The 25,714-nt window shown below is 46.5% G+C and overlaps 1 protein-coding gene across 1 annotated transcript in view; it reads right to left on the minus strand.

The window, feature by feature from the left end:
* The window catches only part of EHD4 (EH domain containing 4), a 72,515-nt gene that overhangs the window by 5,826 nt on the left and 40,975 nt on the right, over window positions 1-25,714 (minus strand). Inside the window, exons 4-5 of the mRNA XM_019725423.3 lie at window positions 15,096-15,508; window positions 6,134-6,298 (exon numbers count right to left, since the gene is read on the minus strand). Of these exons, the coding sequence (XP_019580982.1) occupies window positions 6,134-6,298; window positions 15,096-15,508 (578 nt within the window). The remainder of the gene's footprint in view (window positions 1-6,133; window positions 6,299-15,095; window positions 15,509-25,714) is intronic.

Raw genomic sequence — 25,714 nt, forward strand, 5'->3', positions numbered from 1 at the left:
AGTTAGAAAAGAAATAAAAGTTGGTATTATCATAAATATCACACTTTTATTATAAAAATTTTGGGGGGAAAACTAGTAAACAAAAATAAAAATTTTAAAGTGCTTATAACTCCATCATCCAGCAATAACCTGCTAATATTTTGGAGTGTTCATTTCTAGCCATTTTTATAATCACAAACACACACATATACACACTCTAACTGAACTATGACACCACTATTTAGCCTGCATTTTAAAGAAGTAATGCATTATACCTTTCCATATTAATTTTTGTATATATATATATATATATATATATATATATATATATTTTTTTTTTTTTTTTTTAGTGACTTTCCCAACTATTTTTTGCACAGACTGTATTCACTAAAATTTCTGTTCCTTGGTTTGTGTTCAGCTAGGGTTTAGACAGAGATTTCCTTGATGTCAGGAGCTAAAACAAAAACCAAAAAAACGAAACTCCACGACCAAAAAACAAACAAAAAACCCCACTTCCCCCCATCTTTGTAGCACTGGTCTCTTCTAGGGGGGTCCTTCCACACTTAGCCAGGCTCGCATGGAACCTAGGAATCATCTTCATATACAACTTCATTCCTAATACTGTGTTTCCCCGAAAATAAGACCTAGCTGGACAATCAGCTCAAACACGTCTTTTGGAGCAAAAATTAATATAAGACCTGGTATTGTATTGTATTATATTATATTATACCAGGTCTTATAGTAAAATAAGACCCACTGTAATGTAATGTAATGTAATGTAATGTAATGTAATGTAATGTTATGTTATGTTATGTTATGTTATGTTATGTTATACCCGGTCTCATATTACAGTAAAATAAGACCTGGTATTATATTATATTATATTATATTATATTATATTATATTATATCATATCATATCATATCATATCATAGCCGGTCTTATAGTAAAATAAGACCGGGTCTTATATTAATTTTTGCTCCAAAAGACGCATTAGAGCTGATTGTCCAGCTAGGTCTTATTTTCAGGGAAACACGGTAGCTACCTAATACTGAATTTATGGATGGGTCATTCGTCATTCACCCTGTCCTATGCAGTTGGATATTTAGGTTGTTTCCAATGGAGAATCAAAACTGTGGTCTGTAGGGTGTACTGGCAGGGCAGACATTCTATGCTATTATTTAGAAGTGGAGCCCTGAGCTTTAGATGGTGGAGGGGACAGAGCTGAAAGCTAAGCAGCCTGACATATCTCTACAGCAGCACCACTTTTCAGTAGCAAACTCTGCAGCTGTCAAACCTCCCTGGGCTGGGCTGATAGCCAGTGTTCAGTCTGCATTCAGCTTAGAGCAGCAGGGTGGTGCAGGCCTGGTTTCTAAAACCCATTCCGGTTGGCGCGTCCTCCATCCTTATTGACAGACCACAGTCACCTACATCCCACCCTAATATCAGCACCAAATAATGCTGCTAACAATTTGATCTCCTGCTACCAACATCTCAGTCAGCCAAGGGGACTGAGATGAGAAATGCCAGGAGGAGGAGAGCAGGCAGCCTACACAAAAATCTGAGAGCTGGGGTAAACAAGTCTGGATTCCCCTGGGTGCACAAACACCTACCCCGTTTCCTCATGAATGAGCCTGAGTTCTGAGCACACACAGAGACCCTGTGTCTGGCCAAGCAGAAAAATGAAGGGTGGTGCCCGCCCAAACTTTCCACCCTCTGAATCCAGGAGACGTGCATTCAGACTGTAAACCTCTGGAAAGCTGGCAAGGGGAAATGCCACAGATTTGCAGGGGTGGACAGGAAGCAGCTGCAGCCGCCATTCCCTACACTGTAGGAAATAAACCCTATACTCCCATGCCCCCCAGGCTTGACCATGAAGTATGGGGTACAAATTCAATCACTGCCATCCCTGCCTTCCACCAGGGTAGCTCCCAGACAGATATCTTTTTAATGGGATGAATATACCCTGGGGAATTTAAAGATTCACCCATCAACGGTTGTATCCATCAAAGCCACCAAGCCTGGGATCCTGGAAATGCTCCCTCCCAAGACACAAAGTCAGTTCCCAGCCCAGTCTCCATACGGCTTATCCCTTGCCCATTCACTCCCAACATTCACCAGTAGTTTTAGAATCCTCAGGAGCCTACGAGCAGATGGGGATGGCTCTGCTGCCCTCTGCTGTTGAAAGGCTGCCAACTCATCAGCTGTGGGGGCCAAATGCTCCTTGGAGAATTGAGTCAGGGACAAAGGTGGCTGTGCTAGTGTTCTCCTCGTTTTCCAGGACTGGACACATCAGTGTGGTAAATGAGACTCCCTCCTGAAAGGGTACGGAGCAGGGCCTGGGCCTCTCCCAGCACTGTGCAAAAGCCTTCAAAATACACTCAGCTCATTGTTACAGCTAAGAGCCAGCTGGACTAGCTTGGTCCATGAGAGCACAGGGAGAACAGAGACTGAGAGATTGCATCGGTGAGCTCTCCAAATGACCCTCGGATATGCAAAGATCATAATAAGGTCATTGCCAAGTTTATGCCGCCACCCCTGTCCCAGACACGGTAGATGTGAGGTTGACCACCTGTGTTGGAGAAGATGTCAGACGCTCAACAGACTCAGGGATGACAGAAGCTCTGACCCCAAAGCTTCCTGGGTGACAGCAAACTAGCCTAAAGCATCAGGTGACTGTAAGCATACCTTACAAGCACTAGTCCTGCCTTGTTTCCTGGGGTGGTGTGATTAAGGCCCAGCTGGCTTCCCAAGGGAGAAGCCTCTTTCAGCTTCCAGGGGTTTGTTCTGGAAACGGCTGGTCTCTAAGCCCTGTGAAAGTCGGGCTGGGTCAGGGCCTGAGATCCTCACTATCCTAGCGCCTGTGACAATATAAATGTGAACAGAAAAGAGGGGCTATGTAGCAAACCTGACAAGTTCAAGGGGCTACTTGGCCGGCCTGACAAGCTCAGTGACTGAGAGTAACCACTCTGGATAGTCTGACCACAAATTCCTAACTGAGCAGGTCGTGGGTCGTCACACTCCAGGCCTATAGATTCCTTAATAAAAGGTTCCTCTTTGCCTTAATTGAGCCCTGTCCATTGTTTTTGGGCATCTAAGGTAACATAGCCTTGGGATGCCAGCAGTTATCTTTTCCAGACCCTGTGGAGGAGGCATAACCATACTATCGCTATTTACTATAAATGTGAAATGTTAACTGTCCTGTCCCCACCAATGTGAAAGAAGTCTCTGTCTCTCCGTTTTACTTTTTATCCAATCCTAGAGATTTCCCCACGTTGCTTTCTCCCACCTCCTTAATCTACCACCAATGGATTTCATGGAACCTTCCTTATGTTTTCTCCTTTGATTCTAATCAAGAACTGCAAAACTGCCATTTGCCGGAGCATTTTCTCAGTCCTTTGAGATTTTGCTTCTGGGCTGGTCGTCAGTGTTTTGGCCCAAATAAACTCTTAAAAACATTTTTTTCTATAGGTTTGAACTTTCCTTTGTCAACATAAACATACACTAACTTATCGAGGAACTCATTCCACACATCTTCATTGAGCACCTGCCACACCCCAGGAGCTGCGGATATGGTGGTGGACAAGACCGGGGTCACCGGCCTCATGAGGGAGAGAGCCCCAAAATAACAGATACTAAATGCATTAATTACACTGACGCACAATAGCACTCGCATTGTAACAAGGAGAACGTGTCCCAACAATAGCCTTTGCTGCCAAAAGCTTCACTGCCAGACATAGCATCGTGGCAAAGACCGTAGTCCACAATGTACACCCCATAGGGACAAGGATTTTTATTTTTGCCATTTGTTTCATTTTTGTTCATTGATTTATTCTGGGGCCTAGAACAGTACCTGACCACAGTAAGCTTCGTTAAAATTTCTTGGGTGAATGAATAAATGAATACAGGTGAACAGGGCGCCTGTCAGGTGGGACCCCACGCTCCTAGCCCTTGGGCTCTCAAGTGCCCAGTGAAGGAGCTAAGGCACTTGGTGTGGGGCCTGTCCCACAGGGTTCTCAGTGAAGGTTCGGGCTCTTCCTATACTGTCTGGTGAAATGGGCTGTGCTTGCTCCTGAGATCTGAGACTTGAGGTGAAGGGGCACATGGCTTTCCCGTTTTCTTCCCCAGGACTGCGCTTCTGCCCCAGCTCTGAGAGGCCTGGGCATCCTCCAACCTGGCCAGGCCCAGGCTAACATGGTCATCAGTGGCTCTGGCTAGTCTGCTCCCTATGTTATGGGGGTTCATTGGGAGGCCCTGAAAGGGAGGCTTGCCGCAGTGGTGCCTCGGGTATTGGGAGCAGCATGTTCTTGTGGGGGGGACACTGCAGTAGCCTCACTAGGCTAACAAGCCTCAGAAGCCCCAGTAGGTCATAGTGTGCACAGCTTTCATTTTGGGCAAGAAACCAATTTCCCTTCACAAATTTCCGAAGGATGCAAGGGAACAGTTGCCCTTCAGTTTGGTCATAGGGTGCAGGGCACATCCTAAAGGTGTGAAAGTGGAACCTGCTCAGGAAGATGCTCCAAGAGGCCCCTCAAAATAGCCACCTTGTGACCGAGAAAGAACCCAATTCATTCTCTGAGCACAGGAACACCTGCTTCACTTATGGGGAAAACAGATGCTTCCGTATTTATTCTGAAGCTACCAGGTCACGTATGCCAGATGCACTCACCTTGAGCCCGGCCATCGCAACAGTACGTGTAACCCACTCCTCTTTTACTATGTACTTAAATAAAGTTTACATTTTTAGAAAAACCCCGAGGATCAAAGCTTCCCCTTCTGCCACCTGTTGATCTTTGCCTCCACTGCTCAACCTTCCCTCCTCCCTTTTCCTCCTCCGATCGTCTCCTGAGGCAGGCAGGCAGGCAGCTCACAGGCCCAGCCTTCCAGCTGCATATTTTTAACTGCATTCTCCTTTCAGTGCTCGTTCTCTGAGGCTCAGCGCAGGAGATGGCAACGGGGGGTCTCCAGGGTGCAGACAGCACGCAGGCATGCTCTGTTTGGCTTATTAGTATTCTTTTGAGAATTTGAGCCAAAAATGGAAAACCAGGGGACTTTACATACAAATCCAGATTTCCAGCTTCTTGTGAACCATCCAGGCCCGTATTCCCACAGGGCAGTGCGCACCGGGCAAACCTGGGCCTTTTCACTTGCTCTCCAATCTGCCCCCACCATGGGCCCCCCCCACAAGTTCTCACTGCACTTGTAGAATTCATCTCCTCTGGTAGAGGAACCCACATCTCTACGTGAGAAAATAAGAGGTAGTCAGAGAAGGTGACACAATTTCTCTTTTCCTGGCCTGCCTCACTTGTTCACGTCATTGGTTGGTGGCTGCAGGTCTCTGAGTGTGTGCTGTTTGTCTTACAGACAGGACTGTGGCCTCTGGTGCAGACAGGTTCTTGCACTGGAGAAGACGGTCAGTCTGGCTCTGTGAGGACCATCTTCTTAGCCAGTGCAAGGACTGTCTGCCTCGCTTGGAAGGATACAGTTAGCAATTATATGCTACTCTAACACCACGGCGGGGTGGTGGACTCATTGGTCAGGCCAGGGTGGCTGAAGGCAGCATCCATCCACTCAGGCTTATCTGGAGCTGCCCGGACACAACACAGAGAGACCCTGAAATCAGGCCTAAGGCTGCCCAATGCTGACCTTTAAGCAAAATCTTTAGTGAGCATGTCTCACTGTGTCCAGCGACGTCTAGCTGTGTCCACAGAGCCCCATGGCCTCTGACTGGGACCCTGAGCCTGCCGCAGCAGCGCTGCCTGAGCACACAGTCCCACAGTGCTGGGCAGCGACCTCCAAGGTCGCTCCCAGCGCTAATTCCCTTAAGGTTCTAGGATTCCAAAAAACAGGTGTCAACTCAAGGTCAAAACAACCTTGAACACAGCCTCAGAGGGTTGCTCATATGATTTTTTTATGTGAGCTTAAGTGACTCTTTGAAATATGTCCCCTCTTGTTTTAAATGTTTCAGGAGGGAGGCAGGCAACTTCTTAATTCACAGGCACGTATTATCATGGATCACCATTAGGCAGACGAACCTGCTGCATTCTCCTCCATTCTAAGCCACGAAACCCACATGTGTACCCAACAACCGGCCGGACAAGGTGGCAGCGCCTCTCCATCTCCTGCGCATGACGTTGTCATGGGCGCCCCGTACCTGCATTGCCTTGACCTCCGGGAAGTCCCCTGCAGAAATCTGGTATTCTCGCTGCAGCTGAATGTAGATTTCTGGCAACCTGCTGATAAGCTCTCTCTTCTTGTTTTCCTTTCCAAATACACTCGGCATCTCCTTCTTCAGGTGGCTGATGATGTAGGCGTGTACCTGAGGGGGCATATGTCAGTGAGGACATGCCATTTAGAAGTACACCCGAAGGATAAACAAGATGGCATCTTACAAGCATCACAACACACAACAGGCACCCATACAGAGCCGTGGTCCTCGGGGCAGGAGGAGGGCAAGGATCTGTGGGAGAGGAGAGGGGGAAATTACAAGCCTGGTTCTGGGCGCGTGGAATGTCAGATACATGAGCGACCCCTAGGAGGAACTGTCTTAGGGTGGCTGGAATGGAGGACAAGAGCTTGGGAGAGAGCTGGCCTGGCTGATGGGTTTGAGAGCTGCAGTAGAGGTGGTGGCCAGAGCCACGCGTGTGAATGAGACCACCCAGGGAAAGAGAGCAGAGAAAACCCCATTAAGCGCCAGGAGGAGGAGCAGCCAAAAAGACCTTGGGAGGTGGAATGTGGCAGTGTGGGTTGTGGGAAGACAGATGCAGGGAAGAAGTGACATCTGAGTTGGGCCTTGAAGGGAGGGATATGGCAGCCTGGGAGGGAAAAGCACGGATGGAGGCGTAGAGGTAACACACTGTGGGCCGTACGCAGGGCAGTGCTGTGTGTGAGGCTGCAGCGCAGGCTTAGAAGGTGGGCTGCACTTAGACTGCTTGGTGGGAGCTAGGAGCAGATGGAGGATTTAGAACCCTGCTATCCTAATTCTAGGCTAATGATGGGTCTGGGAGAACAGGGAGGCAGGAATAATGCCGAGATCCCTGCTTTCCAGGTGGGTTGATGATGCTTGCCTGGGGACAGGGTGGGGGCGAGGTCTGGCTGCAAAGAGGATTTCCCATGGGACCCCATCTTAAAAAGCATCCCTGGGGAAGGGTGACTGACATGGGGAAGTTCTCTGGCCCTAGTTCTTGTGCCTCTGGGGGGCTGTCCTGTGTTTTTATGTAGAGAGTGGGCAGGATGGGTAGGGGCCTGGGTGGGAAAAATCTCAGTTCTGGTGATTAATCAGAAGAACTAAAGAGAGTGTCACCAAGGCTGGTGCCTCGGAGCACCAGGAAATGAAACTAGAGCCGAAGGAAATGGCTGATCTGCACGGAAATGTGTGCCCAGTGAGCAGTGAGACGAGAATTCCCATAACCTTTCTGGGGACAGTGTAGACCCCGAGATCTCTACAAGTGGCACTAAAATTACTTCTACACTAGACCAGCTGCCTGGGACCGGGCTGGACGGCAGAAGCTCCCTCTGGCAGGGGACCAGCAATACACGAGGGGGAAGCCTCAGGGCTGTTACCCGAGAGGTGGGCAATCCTGTGTGGCTCGTGTCACCCTCTTCCTTACATTTCCACTCTCCCACTGATTTCCAACTTCAGGACGTTAAGAAATGTTCATTACAAAAGTTCTCTTTGTGTAGCTAGAATTCTACAGACTAGATTAGAAGTCAGGAAAATAACTGAAATAAGAAAGGATGAAAAACAGAGCAGTGATTACAAGAGAAAATGACTATGCAGCTACGGAAAATCCTATTAAAGAAAACAGACTTCTACTGTAATCTTGTGGAAGAATGGAAATTAAATAAAGGGGGTAAGCAGACACATCCCATGGTTCAGCCAAGGGCCTCTGTGTATGGATGCACACTGGGCACAGCCAAAAACATCTTACTATGAGTTGAACACTAAAATAAGTGCATAATGCAAATGCTGGCAGGCTCGGACCAGACAATGCTAACTTTTCCATCCCTATAAAGGTCATTTTTACATAAGCACACGTTGTGCTGCTTGGCTATTGCTATAAGCATAGATTGGGAGAGATTATTCTAAACCTTTCTGTCACTAGCAAACCTGTTATTTACTTATTTTTCAAATTAAAATAACCTACAATATTCACACGATTCTTTGAGCTAACTAGGGAAACCCAAAGTTTGGGAATCCTTTCTTTAGAGTGATGGGCTTTAACTATATTCCTGAGGACATGATGAATAAGCGGTAAAATGAGTATTAAATCATCTCTTGGCCTTGGGTAGTGATGCCTGACTTGGTCTGGATGGGGCTGGGGGAGGGCCCTGCCTAGCCCTGAAGGACTTGAAGGGCCTGCTATGTTCAGTTGAGGAGAACCAGCTGCTCACTAGCCATTCTCATGTCATTTCCTTGGTCTCGGCCCTCCTGGGACCTCTGGACTGGGCCTGTGCATGCCACTCCCTTCCATGCCCAGACCTGTCCCACTCTGGAGCCAACCCCAACGGAAGCAAGAAGTCCCATAGCTGCTCAGTCTCTCACAAAGGCTTCTTACTGACCCCCGAATCTCCCACCCCAAGCTCAGGCCTGGGGCAGCTGCTAGGCTGCCCTAAGACCCCCTTACCACCTACTAGTGTGGTACCTCAGAGCTTCCAGGCCCCTGCTCAGAGAAGCCTGACTCCCACACCAGCTCCTGGCTCCCCTAGGATTGGCACCCTGTTCCTGAACACTGCCTGGTACCCGGGGCCTGCTTTACCCGGGCTAAACTGCAGCTGATTGCACCTGCTACAGCTCTCTACCCACTGCTTGGCACCTGCTCCCGGACCTCAGCCCACATGGTGTTCAACAGCTGATGACTGAAGCTGCTGGCTAACGGGCCACCTTTGGACACCAGGCCTCTAGGGCCCTGGCATAACTGGGGCAGTTTTGGTGCCAGGCTTCAACTCTCTCCTCTTCCCACCTGCCTAGTGCTACCTGAGTCATAACCCTCAGGTGACCTGCTCATGCTACAGGCTGTTCCCAGCCTCAATCGCCACTTCCAGGAAGTTCCACTGGCCTGTTTTGTGGCAGTTTCCTGTTCTGCTGCCTCTGCCTGGCCACCCCACCTCCCTGCCCTTCCCTGAGACAATAATCAGATCCGTGAGTGGGCCCTGCCTCTAAGGAGTTTAACAAGTTACACAGCACATTATAATACTCAGAATCATAGACTATTAAATCTGGAAAGGACCCCCTATATTTAACTGACTTCCTGGTTCCAGGACATACATATGACCTACTCAAGGTGACACAGCTAGTTAGGAGATGCAGAGCTGGCAGTAGCATTCAACTGCCTCATCCCCGTTTATCGAATTAATTACTTTCTGTGGGTGTGAATTTAAAATCTCACTGAAGCTGTTGAAAGTCTGGAATTCAAAATGGACTATGTCCTACAGAAAACAACAGTGTGGAAACCTTGGGAGGTTTGGCTTCTGATTGTTCTTAGCTCACAGGGAAGCTTTGGAAGGTCACTTACTCCCCCCCCGCCCCCCAAAAAGGATATATTATGACATGCAACACTATGAACCCCAGAAAAAATATGGGGAAAGACTGCAATCATCTGGCCGGACAGCACCTTATAATTTTCTAAGGACTCTGGGTAAACAGAGGGCACAGCCAGGAGAGCTGAAGTCCCCAGTCAACAAAAGCCCTTCTGTGTCAAAGGTGTCTCTCCAAATAAACGCTGAATGGAGGGCCAGGCCAGGCAATGGTCCCTGTGGAAGGAGGTGAAAACAGTCTGAGTTTTGTTCTTGATAATGAGAGAAAACTAATTGAGAAGAGCAATAGGAAGGAGAAGATGGGGGAGAAAGCGGAGAGGAGGGAGGCAGGATGAGAACCAGCCTTGGAAGGCCAGGGTCAGGCCCTGCCACCACGGGCCACTCACTGCGCAGCTCCAGGAGAGGGGTCTAATCCACCTCCTCAGCTCGCTCATTTGTAAATTGGAAATTGCAACCCTTACTCACAGGGTCGTTATTAGGAGAATCAAGAGGTCATGGATTTGAATGCACTCTGTCCACTAGAAAGAGGAGTAAAAATGTTACTTGTTATTGACTCAAGTCAAAGACCAACAGCTGGAGGGGTAGCAATGCCAGAGAAGGCTCGCAGCTATTTAGTCCTTATGGAATAATTAATAAACACTACATATTTGCATAGGAATATGATGAATTGGGGACCCAAATGCTTCATTCACAAGTGAAGGACATTCACAAGTGAAGGGGGTTTTTGGACATTCTTACCTTGTCCAATTCACCCTTTTCTGTGTATAAAACTGGAAAAGCCCCAATTTGTGCAAGGGGCATGACTGGGGGTAAATCAAATGGATCAAAATGTCCATTTTTCTCTGGGCTAGTCACTCAACAAGCAGAAAGAGATGTCCTCCCATTAAACGAATATGAACTTACAGTTCACATACACACTGTCACAACTTCATTTATTGTGTCCAGTGACAAATGTGTATATATATATCCAAGAGAAGCATGTTCTTGGAATAATATTGCTTGCAGGGCAACTCCTGGCAGCGAGTGCTAGAAGCTTCCAGTGCTCATGGTCAGTAGGAATGGAAATACTCATAGAATTTGGATACTGGGGAGCAGTTTGGGAGAAATCAAGCTGGGAAAACATGGTTCTACACTGTGCAACCTTCTCTGCAAGCTTAACAAAATCTGTTGGAGACCCGTGTCTTTGTAGGCCCTGCTGGAAACTTACATACAGCATTCAACATCAGGGTATCAGCATATTTTTCAAGTGGGTTTATCATGATATAAGACGTTCATAAACTAAAGACCCAAAAGATGAACCCACGGGATAGTAAGAGTGTAAGATTGTGAGAGGCAGAGAACAGCAGCTGATAGGTTCCCACTTGAGCAGGGGTTTGCTATCCTGTTGAAATCACAGCTGGTACTGACAGCACATGTGATTCTGAACAGCTTAAATGGCACTTGAGGGAGCCCACCCAGTCATTTGAGGTCAATCTTCAAAGAGACAGGCTTCCCTACATGGGCTCAAGCACTGACACACACATCCACAGCAGCTTGGGGCTGCTGACTGAGCTATTTTTAAAAGCCCCACGGCAGACTAAGCATTGAAGGGATCATCATCACGAACTGCAGAATGATGGTCACACACCTTAGCCTGGGTCCATTTGGTGAATTTCAAAATGTCTAACTTCTCCACAGAAGGAATTGACAGTGAAGACAGACCGGAAAGCTAGGCTCTGCACATTACACATGACTAAGAAGAGAACACGTTTGAATATGAAACTAAATTCCACAGAACTATAGTGAACCCCGAAAATCACCGACCTCTCCTTTTCCTTCTCATTTTTAGTTGCTCCTTCCTCAAATGTTGACACATGTTTTTGTTGAGCACAGATCTCCAAGTGGGTGGGAACCTTTCCTATTCTTGGGCAACGTATTTATAAAGGGTGAGGTCTGAAAGTGAACTAGCCCCAATTAACTATTTTATTACAGCTGAATACAACAAAATTATATTTTCTAAACCCTCTTTTTGGCTTTTCCCCAATAGCTTACTCTAAAGAGTCATGAAAAGAACCCTGACTGGCCTCTTCGATTGTGAACAGTCTTCACAATGATGTCTACTGATATAACAAGATGTGATCTTTGAGGCGAACCAAAAGACTCATTCCAAAGGTTTCCTGTTCTTGAAATAGAGAGTTGCTATATATATAAAGCCGGGAAATCATTACATTTCACAAGCTATTTGATAAGAGTGGCATTTTTCATATTACTAAAATGTCATCGTTCTGACACCTTGAGTTTGATTACTGTAGGACTGGCAGGACATTAATGGGGCACTTGTTTTATTCTTGGATGGGCCCTGAATTCTGCCTAGTTACGGTGTTCTATAAATAGACACACTCTACACCCCAACTCAGATCTGACACGTCCTAGGTGACATCTGAAAACATAGCCTTTTCAGGTTTTCAAGATGTCAGCTCAATAAACCTCTACATTTTGTAAGGTTTCTGTGGATGGAGAATTTTGCGGAATAAGCAGAATGACAGATTAATGCAGAAAGCAAGGGCATACATAGTAAGGAGCAACAGATGCTGTCCACTCTGCATTTCAGGTGAGTTCTTTCTGGGCCGAGGAGTCAGACCAATTGGGGTTTGAATCTGTATTTTGCACAACGCATAGGCCGTGAAGCCTCGGGCAAGTTACTTGACCTTTCTGAGGGGTAGTTCCCTCGCATGAGAAATGAGAAATGAAGACAGTGCCCAACCCGTGCAGTTAGTGACCGGGTCAGACAAAATAACACATGTCATGCAAACGGTAGCGCTTCTGCAACACTACAGACCCTCAGTAAGGGTTGACTTGCAAAAGGAAAACTGGATCAAAAGAAATAAACATTAAGATACCAAAATCCAAGAGCATTTTTAAGAAATATAAACATAGCAAAGAAGAAAACTCAGGTGACTCCTTATCCATTTAAGCACCAAGTTCACAAATGGCCATGAAACCGCAGAGGGTGTAAAGCGGACGGCATCGAAGGCCGCTGTGCTGAGTGCTGCTCCTTATCTGCCCGAGAATGTTTCCTGGCCCCCTGCCCAGCATGGTGCTGCCCCAGGAGCATGCTGGCACTAAGAAGCTCGGGCTGCAAATGTCTGTACTTTAAACATGATCCTTTATGAAAAGGAACAAGCCAGATACTATTCTCAGGAAGAAAAAATAAAGACAAGCTTTTTTTTTGCTAGAAGTAAGCTCAGCAAGTAGACTGCCCCTGCCCCCCACCCCCCATCTACACAAGGGCCTCCGTTATTCCCGGTGTCCATACAGAGCAGTATTCTGTGTCTCTCTAGACCCAGGCCATGCTGGCCTGTTCAGAGGGCCCAACGCTCAAGGATGGCAGGACATCCCATCATGCTTGGCATTCCCAGTGAGCTCTCGGCTCTTTATTTATTTATATGACCAAATACAGCTGCATCTTGAGTCACTAGGCCCTCAGCAATGACTGGTAAACTAAATATATCCATGGGCCTTTAAAAATAGTTCCAAAAAATATCGTAAAATCTGCAAAAGCTATGACATTTTTTACCAGCCTTGGTTATAAAATAATGTTGGGTATTATGTACCCCGAAGGTTAAGTTCAGCTGCATGAGCTGGAGAAGAGAAACACCACATGCCAAGGGGATCACCAAATGGGCAAAAACAGACTTCCTGCCACAAAGCAACAGGCCCAGGACAAAGAAGGAGAGAGAGAAAGTATTTCAGGAGAGCTGCAAGTACGTAATTGACAAACTGGTTAGCACAGCTGCCTTGTAGAATTGGAACAAAAGTCATTGGAGTTGTAGAAAGGAAGCAGCTTGTACCAGGAAGAAAGGGTAGAGAGCAGTGACTCACAGGAACAGTGGTGACTGCAGATTAGCTGCGTGGCACGGGAGGAGTGCCTGGCATGCATTGGGTCGGAAGTTGGGTAGAGAGGGAAGAGCAGACGCAGATACTGAATCTGGGGCCACAGCAGTCAGGGAGGCCTTTTTGACCCAGGAGAAATGCTGCTGTGTGAGCGCATGGGCATGAGGACAGGCTGCTGAGGAGCCAGGAGGAGCTTCTGGAAGGCTGGTCACCTGCCCAGCAGTCACCCTCCGAGCACAGTGTCCACACCCCAAGAGCGAAGAGCGCACCATTCTGTAACAGGGGGTTCAGCACCCCCCTCTACCAGACTAGGCTCCCCAGCCCTGTCCCAGGGGTGCTGAGCAACTGTTGGCTGAGGAGGCAAAGTGGTGGAGGCATGCTTGGCCCTAAAGCCCGACCAGATGCCACTCACTCACTGTACAAGAGGATGTGGGAGGGGACACCGATTGTTTGGTGCCAGAAGACGAAGGGGAAGTGAGATGACCCTGCCTCTTGACCAGGGTACCAGTGGATTGGCAGAAGCTGGCCTATGGACTGGTTTTAGCTGAAGTGACGAGGCCAAAGCTGAAGGCTAGAATGAGAGCCAGGAGGGCTGTTAGTCCTGGCTTTGTCACCAGCGATTAGGTGACCTTGGAGAAACCCTTTATTCTACTTTGTCCTTGTAAGATTAGAGAGTTAGGATAGACCTCTGGTTCCCAAACCCAGCTGCTCATCAGAATCACCTGGGGAGCCACACACACACACACACACACACGCACGCACGCACGCACGCACGCGCGTGCGCACGATTCAGAAGCTCTGGCACAGGGTTTGGGAATTTACACTGGTTAATGCTCCTGGGAATTTCTGATGATCACTGGGACTAGACCAATTCTGGAGGCACTTCCAGCAGAAGAGGACACTAATTTTATGAAATGTACACATATTTTTAAAAGAACAATTTTTTTTCTATACTTTTTCTTAGAGTGGTCATGTGCTCTTCTCTCTCCAGAGACATGACAAGAACTGACTCTGCTACTTGAGTGCGGTGAGCAGACTACTACTCACGCCTGTCGGGCACACACTCCCGGGGCTGCTGAAAGGCTCAGCTACGGTAGGGGAGCCAGGAGCCCCCGTGTGCACGCTTACAGGCCACAGCTTGGAATGGGATGGGGAGTGACCTCAGAACCAGTTATGTTAGGCTGAACCAACCTTCTCCTAGGGCTCCTCTGGGTGCAGGTGGTGACATCAGGCTCTATGCCTTGGGTACAGGGTGACGAGTGGTGGCATCTCAGCACCCCACCAGTCCCACCAACACCACCTCTCTGTAGTTTGCTGGCTACGTTCCCATCGTCCTAACCCAATAGCAGCTTCCAGGTAGTTACTGCACCAATCCCTCCCTGGTGCCAGGTGCTCCACCAAGCACATTGTGACTTCTGCCACCCTGAATCCTCACAGCACCTTCTGATGTGCTCTTCTTAGCTCCATTTTACACATTAGAAAACAGGTTTGGAAAGGTTACATTACTTGCCCAAGATCACAGAGCTTGGAGCCAGGATCTAAACAGGGACATTGATCTTGAGGCTGTCTCCTAACCTATGACAAGTTCCGTTCCCTCAGGCTCCTGGAATGGGCCCCCCCACCCCCACACCCCCACCTCCCTTAGAGAGGAGAGAGTGGGCAAGGTCCCCTGCCTGAGGCTGCCGCCCTGGCATGTGCTGGCTTACCTTGGCCAGCCTGGCTCGCTTGATGAGGTCGTTGAGTTTGCGCACCGCTGCCTTCTGGGGAAGGCTCTGGATGTCTCTGAAGAGGTCCTGGGCCTCGGCCTCGAAGAGCCGGCGGTTGTCCGTGTTCTGTAGGGGCTGTGCCCAGAAGGAGCCGATGTAGACACGTAGCACTTCAGGGGTGTTGATGACCTTGCCAAGGGACCACATGAGGGCCCCGTAGACGCGCATCAGCTGCTGCGTGTCCACTTGGTCGGCCTTGTTCAGTACCACGCGGATCTTGTCATCCTGGCCCCGGAAGGCCTTGATGGCCTCCGAGAACTCATCCGAGATGTCCAGTTTGTGAGCATCGAAGAGCAGGATGATCCTGTCCACCCGCTCAGCGAACCACTGCAGGACCTGGCAGAAGTCGTACCCTAGATGGAGAGAGAGCATGTCAGCCAGGGGCTGCTGCAGGAGACACGTTTACCGGGAGGGATGCTCTGGGAATCACCGGCTCTCCAACAGCTACCAGGGAGAGAGCCTGTCTCCACGTTGGAGGCAGTGGACGCCTCATGACCTGAAAAATCACTTCAAATAGGGCCCTCTGGGTTGGATGCATTTAGTTAATACTGGGGATGCTGGGAGCCCTTCCATGGGAAGAATAGGAAAGAGAAAGGGGCTCACGGTCACTGTGGGCAATGCTTACTTCCATATCTGTAATTGCATTTAGTCCTCTCTTATCTCACCTAACACTGTCCTGTGATCAATGGCAAAATTGATTGGTGGCTCGGTAAAACTGCAGGCCACGGGTCAAAAGTTCTTACTTCTATCAGTCTCACTTTTCTAAAGTACCAGAGATGGAGAACAAAGAAATCCGGGAGGTGGCTTGGAATCCCATGGCGTGTCCTGTAAGCACAACAAAAGAGGAATTGCCTTCTCTTAACCCAAGTTTTTAGGAGTGTTAAGGAAGTCAAAGGTTGGCCTGGCCGAAACTGTGACCAATATTTATCATTTGGTCTATTTATAGCTTAAGGATGTAAATATTTTTAAAAATCATGTCTCACAGCCATTCTGTGAAATGGTTTCCTGCCAATTTCTTTTAAAAAATGGATAGGCCCACAACAAATTCCGTTCAGTTTGCTTTGGCCACGTACCAATACGCTCCAAATCATGGCACTAAATCAACACTCCTCTCAACCCGTGGTCCAGACATAAAGGCATTTCCCCAGGGAGCAGAGTCCCACAAAAGGCAAACAAGAGAAGGCCAGTCTCACAAGGTTTATTTTTAATCTCGATCTGATTAGCTGTGGAATCAGTCTCAGCGCAGCCCAATCGGAACCCAGATGGCACCTTTCCTGACTCCCGATTAAGTCTTTTTTTAGGTTTTGAAAACTTCCAAACATACAAAAGTCTAGAGAATCATATCATGAATGTTGATATACTCACCAGGGAACTTTAATACATTTTGACACTTGGCTTTGTTTTCTTCAGATACTTTAAAAAAAATTAAGTCTAGTTTATTCATATAATGAAATATTATTCAGCACTGAGGACGAACAAGGTCATCACTTGTCAACACAGGTCTCCAAAGAATCGGTGAGTAAAAAACATCAGTTTCAAAGGATATACGAGGGCTGACAACTAAATGTGCGAACTTAATTGTCTGATTTTGTATACAGTATGGCATTTGCATAAAATGTTGAAAAACAAAGCAATACTCAACAGCCTATGGATATCTACTGCAGCACCCATATAAAACATTATTAACACCCATTTTGGGAGAGGGGAGTGAGGTGGATAAGAAAGTGTCTAGAGGAGAATGATCTATTGTGCAGAAATAAAGGGGGTCCACGCACTAAACTGTCCATGAATTTGAAGAACAGGCGTGAGGGGAGTAGTTGAACAAGCAAACTGGATTCAGACACATTTTTAATAAAGGAAACACAATGTTCAGCCATGCTGAAGCCCCTCTGCACCTGTCGTCCTGAGCTCTTTCCTCAACCTCCTCCCAGAGGAAACCACGGCCCGAATGTGGTGTGTATTGTCACCATGAGCTTGTGTACTCCCAGGTCACGCATTTCAATTCTCTATTCTGCTTCACTGCGGCACTCCCTGATTCCTTGGGGACCAGGAGGACAAAGGTAGTCCTCGGAATGTGGGCCAGAGTTTATTTTCATCGCTGTCAGCAGCCAGTTCAGAACAGAGGAAAATGAAAGACCTATTGAACGGGTCACACGGTAGCATGTAAAGATTCAGGGTCAAGATTTCACTCTGAGTTCTGTTCCTGTGAGACCAGAACAAACTGCGTCTCAAGGTAACAGTAAGTGATTCTGTCATCTGAGACTGACATGTGGGCCAAGCAGCCCCAGAGGCTGGTAGTAGATCCTCAGCAGATGAATGAAGACGCTGTTCCCTGGTAGCTGGGAAGGCACTTTGGACCCACCCACCAGAAGGACCTGCGTGTGAACTTGCTTTTCCAGTAGGGATGGTTGGCTTCTTCTCTCTGACCCAAACACTCTCTCCCTCGGTCTCCTTTGTGACCAAAATTGGGTAAGTGAAGGTTCAGAAACACATTAAAGAAGTACTGTGCATGTGCACACTGGAGTGGACATGAGTCGCATTTTGCTCAACACTCTTCCAGTAGTGTGTGGGGGAGTGGTTCTCACGGCCAAAGAAGCTGCAGGTGTGGCAGACAGTCCCTTGCCCCTCTTGTGAGCAGGCTGGGGTACAGACAGGTGATCTGAAATCAGGACAATCGTTTCCTTCTACCAGAGTGGGATGTTGAATCTTGAGGGAATGGTGCACTGATAATTTATTCATGGGGGAGGTGGGTGAATGGAGGTGAAGCCACCAGCGGTGGTGGCTTCCTAACCTAGTTTTAAGCTTCGTTCTTCAACCTTCCCATTTATTCTGTGAACAACCTACCTTCTGAAAAATTCCTTTTATGCTTAAGTTAGCTAGAATCAGCTTCTCTGGTTTGCTACCAAGTACCATGACCGGTAAATAATTCTTTCCCCCACATGTGAATATTTCTGAATTCTGGATGCCGCTACAATCAGTGCCTAAAGAAACTTGCCACCCCCACAGTTGTCACCACTGGTGCACGTGCAGACTCAGCCATGCAGACATGCAACTCTTCCTCTGAGGGCCACCTGGGTTGAGTGTTTGGCATGGATAGCACTACACATGTTTAAACTTTAACTTAAATTTGGTTTCCTAATAATTATTTTAAAGGTCTTTTAAAAAGACTTCATTCCAATGCTTCAGTGCAATAAAAAACTACTGATAACGGAGCTATAAGTTCACTAAAAGTGAACCCATTACTCATCTCTGGAGGAATAGCTGCATGTACATATTTTCTTGTTTTAAAATAACAAGCGCTTAATGAAGTTGAACAAGTACAGGTACATAGAACCGTTTGTCACTGAGTAGGTGTAAAAGGATTCCTTGCCACACATCAGGCAAGGCAATCAAAGGTGAAGATATCACCAACTGTCTCAGAAGAAAGCAGAGAATTATCAAAGCTGGGAGGGGTTGGTTTGCTCAATTCTCCCCCTGCTCACACTTTTTTAGTATTATTATTCAGTGGTATTAGGTACATTCACATTTTTGTGCAACCATCACAACCATCCCCAGAACTCTTCATCTCCCCAAACTGAAACTGTACCCATTAAACACTATCCTCCTCCCCCAGCCCCTCGCAACCACCATTCTGTTTTCTGTCTCTATGAATTTGACTAGTCTAGGTACCTCATATAAATAGAATCATACAGCATTTGTTTTTTTGTGACTGACTTACTTCGCTTTAACATAATGTCCTTGAGGTTCATCTGTGTTGTAGTACGTGTGAGAATTTCCTTCCTTTGTAAGGCTGACTAGGTCTGCTCAATCCTTCTATCTTCATGAGAAGATGGGCACCCAACAGCTATCTACCAAAAAGTTCCTACTGATTTTTAAGAAATAATTTAAGATATATTTAGTCTGGCTGAAGAAAGGCAGAAGGAAAGCAGTGACTCAGAAGGACCTAGAGACCACCGGTTCTCTAAGCATGGTCTTGCATCAGAATCAAATGAGGGGCTGTGCTAAAATTTAGACTCCCAGCTCCTCCCTGGAACCACAGAATCTAAACCCCTGGGGCTGGGCTTGGTGGTCTGCATTTTATAAGCTCCCCAGTTGACTGCGATGTCTGGTAATGTTTGAGGACCACTGCCTTAGACGGAATACCAAGACATGGATGGCAGATATGTCTGTGTTAATGTGGGTCAACAAAACAAAACACATTTAAGGTAGTTTCTTTTTATTCTAACAAGTTACCAATAAATAGATGGTGCATCATTGAATTGAGGAAACAGAATTTGAATCTGCTTATTTGAAGATGGATTTCAGAATTCATGAAAACTGCCCTATTGTTGCTCATGTTGGGCGTTGGCCCTGGCAAGCCCTTCCCCTCTGGTTTAGGATCTAGAAATCGAGCCCAAATCTTCCTTATTCTTGAAAACACATGGGTGAACGCTGATTAAGTTACATACTACTTAACTTCTTTAAGCCCCAATTTTCTTATCTATAAAATCGGGTGACTGAGTGATTACGTGAGAAAATGCTTTTAATGTGCTCTATACAGTATTGAGACTTAGTAAACTTTCAATCAATATAAGCTATTATTACTTCTGCCCCTCTCCTCTGCTGTAAGTGCACTCAACTGGTCCCTCTCTGAGCTCCCAGAGCCCTTTGCTTGCGTTGCCATCACACCACTTCACAGAGTGTGCTATCAGAGGGACGCCTGGGGTGCTTTCATTAGACCATAGTTCTTTGACCACAGGGACCATGTGCTCCTCCTGGTTGCACAAGACAGTGGTTATCAGTGTGGGCTTTGGACTCAGGATCTAATCCTGGCTTCATCATTTACTAGGCAAATTACTTAACCTCTCTGTGCGTTGTTTCCTCATCTGGAAAATGGAGCTAATAATTTTATCCACATACCTCATGGGGCTGCAGAGCTAACATATGTGAAGCATTTAGAATCATCTTGGCACCTAGAAAGCTCTCCACAATATTTTATCTACTAGTTATTTTTAAAATCTTTGTCTCCAGTGCCCAGCGCATGGTGGAAGGCACAAGAAATGTTTGTTGAAAGGATTCCTGACTAGGCCAAGTATAGTCTGCTGCCATGGAAAGAAACAAAATTAATTAGCACAAAGATGACAATGCAATGATGCTTGAGCCAAGTGAGAGGACCAGTCCTCAGAAAATAGCTAATGGGAGATACCGGCTGAGCAGAGAGCCACTCATATTTTATAAATAGAGCTAGTGGATTCACAAAGGCCCAGAGGTTTTTGTTTCCTTGTTTGTGAAATGAACAGAGTTCTACTAGCTGGTCTAAAAAACCCTGGGTTGCACCTCAAATAAATCTATGATTCTGTCACAGACACTCCCTGGCTTAGGCAAGTCCAGGGTACAACCACACTGGCTGGGATAACTCAGGGCATCCATTGTACTCAGTAGGAGGAGAGGCATGGATTTCCCCACCGATTCTGTTACAGGGGGCAGTGTGGCCCCAATTAACACGAAGTAAGTGTGTGACAGAGCTACCACTTAAAACCAGTGGTGCGCAGACTGAACATGGCCCTTGGCTGCTGTGTTGTTCGGTCTACATAGTGTCTTTGCAGTTTGAGTGGACTGTCTTTGGTCCGGACATGCATTGTCCACCTGGTGCCCACTTCTGAGTGGGAAATCCACAGCTCTGACTCAGTCCGAGAGACAAAACTCTGCCCTCTGAGAAACTGCCCCAGCTCTCCTGGGCGCCTGCAGGGGTCCCTAGAGAATTTTACTGTGTTCACAGGTGTCTCCCCAATGGGGCCATGACGTCTGCAGCAGGGCCCCTTCTTACCCTGCTCTCTCCAGCATCAGATCAGTGCTCAGCAAGAGCAGGTCGCAGCCCATGCTTGTTGAAGGACTGAATGTTTTCTGTGGGAAAATGTGAGCAAAAGTCCCAGACGTTGCTTTAAACAATCTTTTGGAACATGGCTCTCTGGAAATTGGAAATATACCAACTAGACTATTTAAATACAAAATTCAAAAAAATGGATTAATTAATAAGTACCAAGTGCCTAGGATGTGCTTAGAACTGTCGCTGAGGGACATACGTCTATAAAACTAAGGCTGCTAGCTTTGCCCACAATGGCCCCAAACTGGAAACAATCCAAATGTCCCTCAACAGAATTAACGGTGGTACAGCTACACAGTGGAACACTACTCAGCAATAAATGAGCTGACACAGGCAACAACATGGGGGAATCTCAGAAACATGTCGAGCGAGAGAAGCCAGACACTGAAGAATATATACTGTGAAACTCCGTTTAATTTAAATTCCAGAACAGGCAAAGCTAAGTTACAGTGACTGAGAACAGACCAGTGGTTGCTTGTGGCTGAGGGTGGGGCTGATACTGATTGCCAAGTGGCATGAACAAGAAAAGGAACTTCTCAGGGTGACAGAAAGTTTCTATTTCTTGCTGATGATGGTAGTTACATGAATGTGCAAGTTTGTCAAAACTCACATACAATTAAACGAGTGCATACTCATACTCATATAATTAAAGGGGGTGATTATACGCTATACTTCAATAAAACTTACCTAAAAAGTAAAAAAAAAAGAAAAAAAAAAAGAAAGAAGAAATAAGGAAAGAAAGAACCCAAGGCTGCTAAACTTGTTTAAAGATATATATCTCCACGAGCCACTGAATGGACCCGGAAGTTGAAATCTATTAATCAAGGGGGCCCTGTGACTACTCTAGCTGGATATGGAGTTGTGTTTAGCTAAACCAGGAGCCCTGCACTTTAGCTGGAATCAGTCTTAACCAAAGAGGTTAATGTAAAATTTGGTTCATCCCCTAGAACTCCGAGAGTCGTGTTATTTCACATGTCCCGCTGTTTGGCCAAGGTGATAGAGAGCCTCTCACTGGGATGGAGCAGGGCTGAGGATTCTCTAAGTTTATGGGAGTCATTCCAGAGAGGCAGACCGCCACATGGCCTGGGCACATACAGATCTGGGGGTGTGTGTACCCTTGTGGGCATGCATGCAGGTACATGAGGGGAGGGTGCAGGAAGCACCATCATAACAGAATTGTTCCCATGATGCTCAATATATATTTAAAGTTTATTCCTTCAATTGTAGACATCTCAATTCTATAAGACCTTCCAGTGGAACTTTTATTAGTCTGGAACAAAGGAGGGATGTAATCAGTCCAACGTTTAAAAATATAGTTTCTATCTTTGCAAAAGGACCCAATACGCTATATAACTTTGAGAGCTGGGAAACAGAATTTGTCCTGTGGAAGATTCCAGCTTGGCATTCCTGGCTCCATGTTCTGGGAACAAAGGGAGGGGGCAGGAAGGAAAGGGCCCCTTCCACTCAATCAGAGGTTTCCCGTTACAGCCCCCGTGGAAACTTGTCTTCATCTCGGCTGAAGGGACCCACCAGGAAACAGCATCTGAGGTTAGAACAGTGGCCCCCTAGCTCAGGTAAACTTGGAAGGGGGTGAGGGGGTGGGGGGCTGAGGAAGCAAATTTGGCAGACTATTTTTAATAGAACAACAGAAAAAAATATGCTTCAATTCCTTCCCAGAGCCAAGTTTCTAATTACATGAGTTTTGAATAAGACGTGTGTCAATAAAAGGATGCAAGATAATGGAAGACAGCCAGCATGGAGGCCAGGTTCCCCATCACACCCTCAGCCCCATTCCTGGGCTGGGCAAGGCCACTTGCCCAGCTCCTTGCCCAGCTGGACATGGTCCAAGACTCTGCTCAGATCGCTCCTCTTTGACAGGGCCCTGGCCTGCCCCTCCTGGAGCTGGAAGCTCTGATTCCAAGCCAGGGCATTCACACATCCCCAGCGCTTACTGTATGGATTTGTTTATGTAACACGGGCCTCTCTCCCCAAGGACTCCCAGGTGTCATGTCCAGCTTTGTGTCCCTCCAGCACCCGGTCGATTGTCCAGCACAGCTTGCCCCTGTCCAGACAGGCATTGAGAGAGTGCTGGCAGCGTCCCTTCCCTGTCCTTCTCGTCCCTGGCTCCTTCCTCTCCAATCCAGCCTTTACACGATCCCTATCCCTTCTTAGGATTCAGAGAGAATCTCCAGAACTGTTAGGGTCCTTATTTCTTCCAGTGTAATTGTTTACAGAACAGTCTCCATCACGAGTCCCACCTTACCTCCCCAGCCTTTTCTCATAGTCTCTTACTAACCCCCACCCTGCTCACCCCATAAACTACCCTGGGCTCTTTGCTGTTCCCCAAAAGCATCCTGCAGTTTCCTGCCTCTGCACCTTTGCCTAGACTTTTCCTTCTGCCTGGAATACCCTTCCCTCTTCTCCATCTCCAAATACCCATCCCTCTGGGTCACTTCCCTCCAGGAGGCATTTCCCATCCTAGTGGAACTGAACCTCCCTTCCTGTTTCTCCTGAGAGGGTCTGTTCTCTGCCACAGCCCATCCACTAGACTAGGCTGTAATCAGCCTGAGAGCAGGGCCAACTCTTAATCACGTTTGGAACCCAAAAGCTCATTACAGAACTTTCTGCTTTATCTAAATCAGGTTCCCTGTGGCATATTCTTATAGTACTGATAAATTTTCTTTCGTAGCACTTTCATAGAATGAAAGAAATTTTCTTTCATTCTGTCATGATACACTTGGTGACTGTAAGACAGAAATTCTATGAGGGCAGAGATTCCACTTCTCATTTTGTTCACCACTGGACATATACCCAGTATCTTTTACTGAACATAGTAGGTATTTAATACATTTGGTTTATTCTCGACAAAGTAAAAATGGAACTACCATATGATCCAGCAATCCCACTTCTGGGTATTTATACAAAAGAATTTAAGTCAGGATCTTGAAGAGCTATTAGCACTCTCATGTTCACTGCAGTATTATTCACAATAGCCAAGATGTGGAAACAACCTAACGGGCACATGAATGGATAAAGAAATTGGGGTATACACATACAATAGAATATTATTCTGCCTTAAAAAAAGGAAATTCTGCAATACGTGACCACATGGATAAACCTGGAAGACATTATGTGAAGTGAAATAAGCCAGTCACAGAAGGACAAATGCTTCCATTTATGTAAGGAATCTAAAATAAGCAAACTCATAGAATCATAGAGTGGGATGGTGGTTGCTGGGGTCGGGGGGTGGGCTGGGAGGTTACTAATCAATGGGCATAACATTTTGGTTAAGCAAATGAAGTAAGTTCTAGAGATCTGCTGTCAACATTGTGCCTATAGGAAACAATACCGTCTTGTACACTAAACAATTTAAGAGGCTAGATCGCATGTTAAGTGAATAAAATATAATACAAAATAAAGTAGAATAAATTCTATTTAATGAAGTGAATTGACTTGAACAAGAAGTGTAACTGATTTTTACCAAGTTAGAGGGTTTAGCTGCTTAAATAGTACTGAGCTTGTAAAAAATAAAACAGGCCGTTACTAATTATAGGAAGTACAAATCATCTCAAAATAAACATCAAATATCTGGGATCCCTCAGGTATTAAATATGTATTTTCAAAAATAGTCACTTCAGTTAAGAATAACAGCCACAACAGTTAAACATGTGCAAGGAGTCCTTGTATTGTTTCCAGGCTGAGTTTACTTTGCGACTGGAAAAGGCTGTTTCTGAAAATGTTATTGGGGTTGGTGTGGAATGATAGCTAAAAATAAATACTTGCAACAAATATTTACTGAGCTCTCTTGACATTCCTACACTGCCCTGAGAGCTTTATGTCAACAGAATCTCCTATAATCCTCACAACAACCTTATGAGGCAGGTACTATTATTATCCCCATTTTGCAGGAGAAGATACAGAGACTCAGAGAGGTTAAATAACTTACCCAAGGTCACACAGTTATTTCCCAGGGGAGCCAGGATTCAAACCCAGGGACGATCATCTCTGAGCCTGTGCTTTATTAACTGCAGTGTACCATACGTACACCAGAATGGTGGGATTAGAGATCATTTTTATTTTCTTCTTTTTCATCTTCTCTAAAAGATGAAAAAGAAGAAAAACTACTCTAAAAGTAGTTTTCTAACTGTTCTACAATGAATATATACTATTTTTGTAATAAGAAAAAATAAGTGTGTTGTAAAAATTATTGGTCCGCATGTGACTGGGCTAACAATATGATTGAGGAGGGCATTCCTTTTCTTCTATAATGGTGTTTACAGCTAGGGACCAGATTTTTAGTGCTTTCCAGCCTACTGCCACCTCAAGAAACCCTGAGGGTGAAGTAGTGTCTTTGCAACTACACAACCCCCTGGGGGAAGAGGCAGCCCCCATCAGCTGTGCTTGTCAGAGCAATGGGAATAAGTTGTGTGAAAATGAGTTGCAGACCCTTAGTTCCTGCTGCCCTCTCTACCTCCCCTCTTCTCTAGCCCGCTAGCTCCTCTTCCCAGCTGACCAGACACAGTTGGAGCAGGATGGGGTCGGGGGCTCAGGGTCCTGCTGAGGTTTATACTAAACCCCACCCTGGAGATCGGCAAGACTGCACTGAGAGGACAAACACTGTGGCCTCCCTATCTGCACGGGTGTCCTGAATTCATCCCTTTTTGTGGGGGTTCAGTATCCGTTTACTGTAAAGTAT

The sequence above is a fragment of the Rhinolophus sinicus genome, chromosome 3 (genome assembly GCF_057876585.1).
Source record: "Rhinolophus sinicus isolate RSI-liver-muscle chromosome 3, RSI-T2T, whole genome shotgun sequence".
Taxonomy (NCBI): domain Eukaryota; kingdom Metazoa; phylum Chordata; class Mammalia; order Chiroptera; family Rhinolophidae; genus Rhinolophus; species Rhinolophus sinicus.